General features: G+C 33.1%; 1 protein-coding gene across 1 annotated transcript in view; it reads left to right on the top strand.

Moving 5' to 3' along the window:
* Positions 1 to 12,295, top strand: part of LOC100186299 (pericentrin-like) — a 50,198-nt gene that overhangs the window by 17,578 nt on the left and 20,325 nt on the right. Inside the window, exons 30-47 of the mRNA XM_026836461.1 lie at positions 17 to 82; positions 315 to 416; positions 663 to 941; positions 1,294 to 1,434; positions 1,702 to 1,866; positions 3,314 to 3,493; positions 3,888 to 4,022; positions 4,347 to 4,501; positions 4,842 to 5,017; positions 5,452 to 5,660; positions 7,308 to 7,440; positions 7,725 to 7,916; positions 8,238 to 8,422; positions 8,805 to 8,972; positions 10,641 to 10,787; positions 11,175 to 11,420; positions 11,724 to 11,852; positions 12,082 to 12,249. Of these exons, the coding sequence (XP_026692262.1) occupies positions 17 to 82; positions 315 to 416; positions 663 to 941; positions 1,294 to 1,434; positions 1,702 to 1,866; positions 3,314 to 3,493; positions 3,888 to 4,022; positions 4,347 to 4,501; positions 4,842 to 5,017; positions 5,452 to 5,660; positions 7,308 to 7,440; positions 7,725 to 7,916; positions 8,238 to 8,422; positions 8,805 to 8,972; positions 10,641 to 10,787; positions 11,175 to 11,420; positions 11,724 to 11,852; positions 12,082 to 12,249 (2,976 nt within the window). The remainder of the gene's footprint in view (positions 1 to 16; positions 83 to 314; positions 417 to 662; positions 942 to 1,293; positions 1,435 to 1,701; positions 1,867 to 3,313; positions 3,494 to 3,887; positions 4,023 to 4,346; positions 4,502 to 4,841; positions 5,018 to 5,451; positions 5,661 to 7,307; positions 7,441 to 7,724; positions 7,917 to 8,237; positions 8,423 to 8,804; positions 8,973 to 10,640; positions 10,788 to 11,174; positions 11,421 to 11,723; positions 11,853 to 12,081; positions 12,250 to 12,295) is intronic.

The following is a 12,295-nucleotide window of genomic DNA, read 5'->3' as shown; positions in this document are numbered from 1 at the left end:
AAAATTCTACTNTTAGTTAAAAGTTGTTGCAACGCGATTGGTTGAAGTCACAGAAAAAAAAGAACAACTTGAAGAAATTAAGGTAATTCTCCAACCGACTTATGCATAGGAGCAAGTTGCAGTTTTGATTTGATTTATTTTTGTTTATTTGATTTATAAATTGGTCATTTTTTATTACATTAAAAAAATCCTACAGATTATGTAAAAGTGCGCATAGTTATGAACATACATAAAACTCATATATGCAACACAAATGTTCAAATAGTTCAGTTAAGTTTTTCAGTGATGGCAACAGTTTTTTAATTATGTTTCAGAATCAGTTAGCTCTTCAATTAGAAGAAGCAGGAGTTGAAAAAGAGAAAGATTTGGCTGAACTTAAAGCAAATCTTGTCAACCAACACATGCTCAAATTCCAAGTAAGTGTTATTAGATTCAAAATGGATTAAAATATTATAATGTGAAGTTTTAAAAAAAAATTTGACTAACAAAATATTTAAAACGAAATGTCGCAAAATGGATAAATATTGGTAAAAGTATTTGTAAAGTATTATTAGTTGGCTAATTATATATTAGTAATGGGTCAAAAAAGTATGATAAAAATACAAAAGAGTAAAGAAAAGTTGGGAATTTAGAACAAGTGAATTTCTCCCATTGTTCCTTAGGAGATGACGATGAACTTGGAGCAACATCACAAGGAGCAGATGGATGAAGCACAAGAGCAACATCACCTAGAAGAGGAGCGGCTTCGATCTGGACTTATGGACCTCCAGAAGAGGATTGACGTGATGCAGGAAGATCGGAATGTCCTGGAGGAGGTTGTTGGAAGGAGTGTCAAGCAAGATGATGTGGAGGAGAGGATCAGGGTGTTAGAGGAAGAGCATGAGCAAAAGATAAAGGAATTACAAGATGAACATGAACTTCATTTGAAACAAATTAATGAGGTTGGTTTATAAATGAAATTGTGTTTCTTAAAGGTTTGTTCTATAATAATTAAGCAATCATTTTTGCCTAACTTAAAATTTGTGACATATCACACCTATGGTACTTTGCCACAGCTTTTTTAAAGGTTAGTGGCTTCTGGCACTGACTTTAATGTTTTCGCTGGCATTTATGTGTCACACAGCTTTTAAGGATATGGTGAAATATTACACTGGTATGCCGTTAAGTGCTCAATCCAAGAACACATGCACCCACAATGATAGCAGTGTCAAGCCTCGTACCTGTTTTCACCGGGTTACAGGCAGCATACTGCCTTACTATCAAGTTGTGATAATCTACATGTTATTAATACAGGAGATACAGAAGCAAGATGAGCAACATAAGTCAAGTTACCAACAACTTATTCATGAACAACAGAATCAGATGGAAAATCTACAGAAGGAATATAATGAAGCTTTGGAAAAAGTCACTGCTAATGCACTGACTGAATCTCAGGTATTTGTGTTTAGTGATTGCTACATTTATTTCTTCATTATAGGTGTCTCGTTTTTTTTAATTTTTTAACAAAACTTTGGGTGATGTAATCTTGGGTAAAGGTACAGTTACACTCATAATAATCAAAAAATAGAACCTTATGGATTAATGTGGCGAAGCAATCATACTTTGGTTTTGCTTCTTTGTATAGTCATCATACAGCAAGGCAAATTAAGGTGAATAGGTAATTATTATTATGTCATTATTCATTATGTTTAATTGTCGCAGAAAATGGTTGAGCGAGTGTCAGAGTTGGAGGAAGAATTGAAGCAGATGGACGACCTTCGTTCCAAACTTGATGAGGTTACCACTAGGAAGGATGAGCTCGAGGTCACTGCAGCTAAGATGGTGGATCTTGAACAAGCTACTGAGTCAAGTCTTTCAAATACTCAGGTGTGTGTTGGTTTATATAGTAGGGTGGGGGAAGATGGGACACGTTTTCATTCTACTTTCTCGTCCCATTTGGCAGTAAACAAGGAACATTCCAAGAAATATATAACTGTATACTTCACAACTCTGAAGCGCTGTTAATTGTTTAAAACACTTAGGAAATATGGGATATTATTTGCTGATTGTGTCCTATTGTCCCCCACAGTACTGTAACAGTGTATATTTGGTTTTGTTTAATATAGGAGAGGTTTTGCAATGTGGTAAGCCATGAGACATGAGGATTTGCCAAGAGTTTGTTTTATTACCCTAATACCCAGGGTGCTACAAACTGTTAGCGACCACCAGTTTGAAGCAATGTCTGTTAATGTATTTTGCCCAAAGACACAAACGCTTAATTTTTGTCATTGTAGGCAATTATGTAAGATTCACTGATAGATCCTATGTTAGATTCTATGTCTACCTTCTGTTTTATATACCCTTATTTATTATTTTGTATATAAGAAGATCCATAAAGGACAGTTTTACATTATACTTTACATTATGCCTGGTAACAGAAGTGACGTAACTAAGTGGGCTAAAGATTTTATTCTACAAGGGTTAGCCAAGAGCGCAGAGATTTAGACCAAAGTTAGCTCATTATCCATTACTGAAGAGCAGTTGGCTTTTAATTAGTAGTTCATCCATACGTAAAAATCAGTAATTAACAACTAATGTACCCTTGGTATAACTTGAATGTGAAACTATAACCTTGATAATCAAACACTTCATTATCTCCACCCTACCCACTGTTCAAACAACTTATACAAAGTTAAACATTAAACACAATGTACTGTGATTTCTAATAAAAGATTTAATGGATAAGGAGCTTTAAACTTTAACTTGTTATTGTGAGTAGGATTGTAGGTGTTTCTTCCCTTGGTCAAGACTAAATGTTTATTGCTTCAATTCAATAATAAGTTGTTTAAATTGTCAGCTATACAGAACAAATATAGCATAAGGTGTGTGGAGCAGAATACTGTGTTGTGATGGCTTTCTTTTGCCTCTATGCAAGAATTTTTTAAAGTTACTTTCAATTATTTATTAGTCCTAGATGTGCTAACTATTGTTACAACAGTCATGTTTTAACAACTGACATCACCCCACCAAGATAAATAAGTGACAATCATTCAGTTAGTCTTATTTTAGATGCGCTAACTTAACTATCACCTACAAAGTTACAAGTGTTGTTACTCAAAAGCGGGTATGGGGTGTATTACAAGTGTTATTACGACTGTTGTTGCCCTGTCATGAATAAATATATAATTTGCAATCACTCATTCTCTTAGGTCGTTTTTTAATGTGTTTTTTAGAGAACTAATGTTACAAAAATGGATATGTCAGTATATATATGGTACTTTTGTATCCATTTTTTTTACAGAATCTTTTATTCACTCATTTATTCATTGAACAGAAACTAATGGAAAGGATTTCTGATCTTGAAGCTGAATTAGAATCCACTGAGAACCTCCGTGAAGAACTGGATCAACTAAGAGCAAGGAAAGATGAGCTAGAGAAGATGGGAGGAGATAAAGAAGAGAAGATGCAAGAGTGGGAAGAGGAGAGAGAAGCTTATGAAAAGAAACTTAGTCAGGTAAGTTAAAAGTATGTGTCATATGGCATATATGATGTACTAACTTAAAAGTATGTGTTATATAACATACTAGCATGGTAGACAGAAGAAGCCTGTTTACAAATGCAATTACTAAAACAGAGGCTGATTTAAAATTATTATAATAACACAAAGCAAGGACTTAACTTTTTTGGGGGAGAGGAAACAATCTGGTTTGACATTGGTAAAATACCATTTCATTCATGATCAAACATAGGGAACCTCTTGGATTAATATAGGGATTGAGGTTGAAAAAGATTCAAAATTTTAAATTTGAAAAAGTATTCTTGGTATTTCTAGAATTTCTAATTATTTTTCTTTTCTAGAATTCCTAACTCTACTAAATCCTGAAGTTGTTCTTCTTTTTCTTCCGTAGTTATCTGAGGAGATGAACGCATCCAAGGAGGAACTCCAAGATCTATCGGCTCGCATCGAGTTTGAAAGAGCAGAATATGAAGCTGAGATCGAATCCGTACAAGAAGATGTGAGGGTTAAAGAGGAAACTATTAAGGTGGGTGGAAGTGTAAATGTTTTATTTTTCCTAATAACCGTCAAATATTGTGGCTTACACTATCTTTATAACTCATTAAAGATGACATATATGATGTTACTGCTATTAAATGTCTTTGCAAAGTCAAAGCATAATTACATTTGCCAAAGTATGTGGTTACAAGATTTTGTAAGTTATGGTCAAACATGCAATATCTATGATTGGGAACACGTAACCTGCATCCTGATCCCAACCAATAGTTTAATTGCATCATTTTTGAAAGATTTACAATCCATTGACTAACACACATATCTTACATCATAATCATCTTTTCCTCTTCTACAGGAAATGGAGGCAGAGGTTGACCATAAGAGTGCTGCCCTTGATAGCATACAGAAACAACATGAGCAACTAAATGAGAGGAGAGAAAGGGAGACAAAGGAGGGAGATAATCTTCTTAAGATGCTCCGAGATGACCTGGAAAGGATAAGCAATGAGAGGTGAGTTGTTTTTACTGAAATCGAGAAGGAATTAGTCTTTACCGTGACAAAGTTAGTTTTTACTATTTTTTTACATTGTGTGCATACGTGTGCGTGTCATTGGGCACGATACTTAACAGTAATTGCTCGAACCCAGTGGTCACTTATGGGTTGTCTGAATTGTCAGCATACTTAAAAAAAATTAAAGTTACATATGTTTTTATAATCGTCACAAAGCATATGAAGCAGAACACCCGTGTTGTAGCTTCTGTCTTTGCCACTGAAAAATAAAATAAGTTTCATTTATACTATTTTTGTTTTGGGTAGTTAACACAAACATCAACAAAATATATTTCACCAGAGACACAATCAGTTCTTCAAATGAGAGATTACTTGGCACGCTCACTGAGTTGGTGAGAACCAACCAACATTGTGAAGAAATAATCGCTCAACGATTACAATCATTACCTATACATGGAGGCCAAACCACTGTTACTCCTGATGCAAGTTTCGCTCAATCGGCTGCTTCAAACACAGGTGTGGGAATAAATGGAAATATAAATTACTCATATACATTGCTAGTATTTGTGTGAATAAATTCAGAAGTAATATGAAAATGAACGTAACACATACTTTTATACATATAGCTAAAGTCTAATCTTTAGACTCGTTTAGAGACTGTCAAACATAATAGGGTTACCAAGGTGCATGTAATTGCCTGGTAGCACGCCACAATGGTTAACATGTCTGCCTCTATCTCAGAAGATATAGGTTCGAGGGTCGCCCCTGGTACCATTATGGTGGTTATTTGCAAAGCTTTTTACCATTATATGGGTATGTAACTTGCTACAACCAAATGGGCCCTTAATGAACATAGGTCCAAATATTCAGCCATATTTAAAAAATGCTCAAGTTAGGTGAAACAAAATAATCCTGTAATGTAATAATATAATTACATTATAACGAAACAGACACGGATACAACCACCACCCCCCTCAACACAAGCCTCAGTGGAAGTTTTATTGATGAGGGGCTTGACCTTTCGCAGCGCTTGGCTGAATCTATGTTCGCTGGTCCGGAACTCGACCCACAAGCGAGAGAGGTTGTCACCGGCACTGGCACGAGGGTGACACAAGCCGTGGCACGTCTGCTTGACATGCTGGTCAATACTTTACAACAGGTGAATATTTATTCATATTTATGGTGTTTATTAAGTTTAGATCTTAGCTTACTTTAAGTCATAAAATACTGCCAATGTTTCATAAATACCAAAAAATGTACTAATTGGGGCCCCTTTTTTCCGAAATGCCATTATTGTTACATAGAAAGACAGCAATCTTTGCAATAATGTATTTGAATCTCCTATTATTTTCTGTATATACACAATAGTTTTATTATATTGGTAACTTGTATAGATTGTTTATTATTAGATTTGTGAATTGTTTATAATAGTCTGTCTGATTATTGCTTTATAAATCAAATTATGTTAAAATCACTCTGACTTAAAAGTGTTTCAACCTCTAAAATCTTAAAACTCTAACATTAAGCTGTTTACTATAAAACTATGGTGATCTCCTGTTTAATATCTTAAACTGCCTAAATTGTGACCAAATGACTATTATTCCACTTTTCCTTTCCTTAATTGCAACATTAATAATAATAATCTATAGTAGATAACCTACAACTAAATCTATAAATCTCCACTTGAGATGCGACATAGGATACGTCCTGCCTCATCATCTATTTCTTTATTTATGTCTAGCACACCGCATTGATATTTGGCTGTGCCCCAGGCTTTATTTCAGCTCAAATTTAAGGATTTGTTATTTATTTTGCTCACCTTGCGTTGCTATTTGAAGGTCTGTGCGTTATAGTTGTTTTTCAAGTTTAACAGCCAGGATAGAGGGATAAAAGTTGTTTAGTGTTATAATGGTGGATTGTAAATGCAAAAGCTACTTTATTTTCATTTGTTATTTTGTATATGCTACATAATATAATATAAGGACATGGTACAGCATATGTTATTACAACTTTTGGTCCTATGTAGAGATTTAAATACAAAATTTTGTTGGTAGTGGTTATATATGTTGTTGAATTCTTTTAGTGTTGGAGCTAAAGTTTTGGTAGATAGAATTGTTACCTTTTATGTGTTATGTAAAACAGACAATTTAAATCTATGTCATTTTAGTATTGTTTTGGCAGTTAATTGCATAGTCAAATCTACTTTATGATTTTGCAGTATATGGTTTTGGGTGTTGGGGTTTTTGTATCAGTTTGACTTTGTATGTGGTTTAAATTGTGGGTTCAATTTGAGCCATGAATTGCATTAGAAAGAATGGTGGAAATTTTGAGATACATTTTGCCTGTGAAAAGTCAAACAAATCAATTACGTGGCATGTTAATAGACCATGGATGGTGGACTTTATTAATGAGGTTTGCACTGAAACAATAGTGTGATAAAAATGATGGTATATTGACTGTGAACAGATGTTGCCATCTTTATTTAATTTGATTACCTTTTAATGAATGTTTTGCTACATATTAGTTGCAACATATTAGTTGCAAATAAAAGACAGTTGACATGTTTCGTTAACATTTTTAAGTCGTGTAGACGGGTAAAAACTTATAAACTAGTATGGTTTATTGTAAAACAATGGTAATAGCACACATAGTGTAATATAGAATTGCTGTTATTGGATAAGTAACTGTCAACCCTGAAAAACATACATGCTTAATTTACATTGAGAAAATGGCCCAATAATTTTGCATATAAACTCAAAATAGTAATTATATTAGCAAAAAAAGTAAAAATGTTTATTCTTTTCAGTTAAACGTTGCGCAACAAGCACAGACAATGTTGGGGAACGAGTTGGAAAGGATGGTTGAAAACAAACAAACTTCACAACCTGATGAAGATAGTTGCGAACATTCAACATCTGTGGATCAACAGCATTTACAAGGTTGGTGTTATGGTTGGTATGATCTATAAGGTTTTTGTAGAAGTTTCTTTATTTAAAGGATAATTAAACAAGTAGAAACCAATATTATGATTGCCAAATAATAACAAAATTACAACTCATTAAAGCAAGCTATACATAAACAATAGCTTGCAAAATATAACCATCACTATACAATCACATTAATGCTAAATGATGATGGAAATTAAAATACTTGGACAACACCTATTTAAACAGGCTGTGAATAAAATCAAATCACTATTTTATTAACAACCAATTTACTCCAGAAGAGTTGGAAGATCAATCCTCTCGCATCCAAGATCTTGAGAAGCAGATCTCGGATCAGGAGGAAGTTGTGAGGATTTTGCAAGGAAGAGAGGAGGAGGTGAAGAGGGAGCAAATAAAACTGGAAGAGGACAAAGATCTTCTGAAAACACAGAGGGAGGCGCTGATGGAGAACAGAGAGGAAGCCGAAATAAGTGAGTTGGATTTATATTTAAGGATTTTGCTTGTATTTTATATATTTATTTACACTGCATTTAAAAAAAAATGGTATTGAAGAGGTGAAGTGTAGATAAAACTTTGTTTCTGAACGGTCAGAATTTTTTTTCCCTAATAGTGTTTGTATTTACATTTAGTCAAAAGCTTGTCACAACTATTGTTTTTCATTAAAAAAATGGTGTTATAAATTTAATTATAAGAATATTGATTGTTACTAAAATATGTTTGTTATATTCAGGAATCAGGTTGTTACCATTTTTTGGAAAACTTAACTTCATCTTTTACCATTTTATCTTTAGATCTCCTCCAGAAGATTGAGGAGTTAACCCAGGAGCGAAACCTCCTTGTGGAGAAGATGAAGGAAGAGAGAGATCGCCTCACTGATGCCGCTCGACAGCTGGAAGATGTGATGCAGCAGACACTGAAGAAGACGGAAGAAAAAGAAGTGGAATATATATCACAGATAGAAGACCTTAAATCACAAGTATGTGGATGTTAGTTTATTGTTTTGTGGATAGGTAGTTGCAAACTTGTGATAAAATTTGTTGATTCTCGCTTTTTAGTTAATTTTAATTAAGATACTTTTTGTTATCATGTTTAAAAAAAATATTTAAGTTTTGTTTATATAATTTTTTTTATAAGAATAAAATCCAGATTAATTAACGAAGAACTGATTTATCCTGTATATTGAGAATTACACTTTAACTAATAAAATAAAACTAATTTATTACAAAAATAAAGGCCAAAAATTCTTCCAGAAATAGTGCTATAGTTTTTAAAATCACAAAAAAATTAAAATAAAAATGTGTAGTTTCAAAACATTAAATCATTTTTTTAAATCTCACAAAATTGTTTCCGTTTCCCAGATCGAAGCACTGAGGAAACAAACAGAGTCGGGATCTCGCTTCAACGCGGAGTTAACATCCGATCGTGAGGTTGAACGAGATCAGTTTGAGAAAGAAATGGAAGCTTTAAGGAATGAGATCGATCAAGTTCGTGATTCAGCAAAGTCTGGTGCTTTGTTGGCCGGCAAGGTGGGTTGGTGGTGGTGTTGGTTTCGATTTTGTTTGTTTAATTTCTAAACTGGCTCCTCTGGTGTATAGTACTTCATTTTATTATACCATGTTTTGTTTGTGCCATTGCAAGACTTGCATCAAATTATTAATTAATTAATTGTTATTTTTTATTAGTCAACGCTTAATTAAAGCAAACAAACCAATAATTTGCATAAAATACAAATACGCATTACAATTTTGGAAATTTCATCGCTTTTAGTGAATAAGTTTTCCTCATTCTTAACTTTAATTCCTCACATCAGCGTCGAAGCTTAGGGTTGCCTAGTTCATGTTTAAAGGAACAAACTAAGCAGGTGCTTCAGCATGTACAGTATAGATATATAAAGCATGTCATAATACATAAACTAATAAATTACATACTTGTATGCCAGGCATGATATACTTAATATGTGCAATCAACTCTGTTTATGATTTAAATCTTATCTTCTATATAAAACTTTTGTGCTTTTTAGTTTCTTTAAAATTAAGTTATTTTAAGGTATATTTTTGTTTTGTGGAACTTACTAATTTAATAATCTTGAATGTAATATATTAAATCCTTAGGTCCCCCATCATGACTAGCTGTAGCACCTTACGCTTGTAAAATTGATTATTAGTTAATAATTAAATATTTAGATAATAGTTTAAATGTTTTTTGTAGAAAAAACTTTACTAATATATTTAATATGTTATGTTTAAAAAAACCTGGGTTTTCTGGTCAGTTTTAATTTTCTATACAAACTTTAGCCTAGCCAATTTGGTAGTTAGTTTAAATATTTAAACCAAAACCTTTGAGATGAAAGTTATAACATACATATCTAGGTTTTCACTTGTAATGTTTGTATTGAACCAATCCAATGCATATTATGCTTATAGATGATAATTGCATCACAATGCACTTGCATATCATTCCCATTGCTTGTTTGTTTAACTCCCATGCATTAACTTGTCGACTCCCTAAAGGTTTAGATATAAATAGACATTAGTGATGCATATTACAACACATGGCCCAGGGCAGCGGCTTGGTTATGTTAGCTTATAGTGTGTGTATGTGTGTGGTGTAGTTTAGCTAGCCATGTTATCTCTTACATTAGCTGAACATGCTGTAGGTAAGAATGTTCAAAAACGTAAAAGAAAGAAGAATATAAAGGTTTAGTTAGTAGATTAGCAATAAATATATATATATGCATAACTACTAATGTTTTATATTTTTAAAACTGTTTATACATTTTCAGCTTATTTTGGACGTGTTTTCTAAGTTTTGTTGTCCTAATGTTGTAGTGCCACATAAAGTGCTATGGCATTTGCCACACATTTAGATGTTTCATTACATTTTTGCGCAGCTGACTTTTTGCTAAAATTCCTAGATATTTTGAATTGTGCTATCTATATTAAATGCTATGAAATATGAAAGATGCAAAAAATATTTTCCAATGAATAGTTTACTATAACAGTATTAGAGAATTTTGAATATATCCTAAACAGACATTGGTCTCATGTTTAATATGGAACTCTGTGTCAATAAGAGACTCACTAGAGTGGCTAGTACATTACTTGTTGGATGGGATTAAATAGAATCATTTTGTTATTTATATGTTATCTTAACCTATCTCTTCACCTTTTTAATCAAACGCACAATAATCAAAGGTGCAACAACTGGAAGAGGACCTGGACACAAAACAGAGAACCCATGAAGAGGAGGTGAATGCAGCAAACACAGAGATTGAAACTCTTAAAAATAAATTAAGAAGTCAAGAAGATGAGATAAGAGACATCAAGGAAAAAGCTGCAACTGTGAGTCATGTTGGTTTATATTATTGGATGTAGCTTATTTTTCCTTACATGGACCATTGACAGTTATTATAACACTGGTCTTCTGTTTTTATATACCTCGTGCCCATGGCGGCATTACTGTTACGTAACAAGTTGCAGCAACTCTAATCTCTGTCATATTGTTAAAAAGTTATTAATTATAATAATGAAGTTTGTTTTATATGATAATGGTGAATTTATGGACTCTTAATGATGATGAACATTTTTCCTGAGTTGCAGAAACAGATTTTAATGATATTTTGCATTTTTTCAATTTAAATGTTCTTTAGTTGCGGCAACTTTTGTTTAGACAGCTGTCGATGGTGGGAATTTAAAGACGCTTTTAATGATAGATTCCTATGTCTTTAGTTGCAGGCAGAGAAGGAAGAGTCCTCCTCATCACTAGCGGAGCTCCAGGAGTCCAAGCAGCAACATGAGGTCCTCCAGCAAGAGTTGTACGACAACATGCTCCGTATCTCGGCACTGGAGGCACAACTTGATCGATATCGTCATGGAGTTGATGAGGATGCGATGAATGCTCAGGAGCAAGCGGATGCAGAGGAGAGAAAGATGAGAGAGGAGGGGAGGGAGCAGATCGCAGAGAAAGATTTGGAGGTGGGGGTAATGAAATTTTAACACAAACAGTCATTGGGTTATAAATTTAAGGTATTGGTAGAGAAATTTTATCATTATTTCCTATGCTTGGTAGGCGGGATCATATTTAAGTGTCATGTAGTTATAAGTTTGTTCTTTTTAAAGATTGACCTAGTATATATTGAACATATTTTATTGTTTCGTCTTTTTCTGTTCTCTGGTATCCCTCACTATAGACCTTCACCCTAATGGAATATAATTTTTTACATAATGACTTACAATTTCCATATATTAGTGGTATAAACGCATATATATATTTTGTAGATCGAACACTTGGTTGAACAACAAGGCATGCTTCGTTCACAAATTATTGAAAAAGAAGAACAAGTGTCCGGTCTATTACACGAGGTGGATCACTTGAAGGAAGTAGAAGCCCAAAATACTGAATTAATGGTAAGAATGTATAATTATTCTATGGTATATCGTTTAGGAGAAGTGTATTGCAAATTTTCTAAATAAAAAAAATTAAAACTTTTAAAAAAAGGAATCTTGTTTAACACTAAACTTTACATATAAGATAGTTTAATTATTAATAAATTGCTATTTTTTCTATAAAAATATTGTTTAGGAAAATTGACCGTAAAAGAAATATTTTCAGTGTTTCCTACAATTTTCATTTTAGGAAGAATTAAAGAAACTTCAGGAAACACTGCCTCCCTCCACACAACCAGAACAACTAGAAGCTCTATCACACCACCTACTGGAGGAGAAAAATGATGAAATTGATGATCTTCGTCAGCAAATATTGATGCTTCAAAACCAAGGGGGTGGAGATGCTTCAGCACAACAGGTTCTGTATTTTTCTAGTTTTAAATGAATTTGATATTTTCTGAATT

The sequence above is a fragment of the Ciona intestinalis genome, chromosome 10 (assembly GCF_000224145.3).
Source record: "Ciona intestinalis chromosome 10, KH, whole genome shotgun sequence".
NCBI classification, from domain to species: domain Eukaryota; kingdom Metazoa; phylum Chordata; class Ascidiacea; order Phlebobranchia; family Cionidae; genus Ciona; species Ciona intestinalis.
The sequence above is the reverse complement of the archived record's forward strand: the minus strand, read 5'-3'. Positions and strand labels throughout refer to the sequence as shown.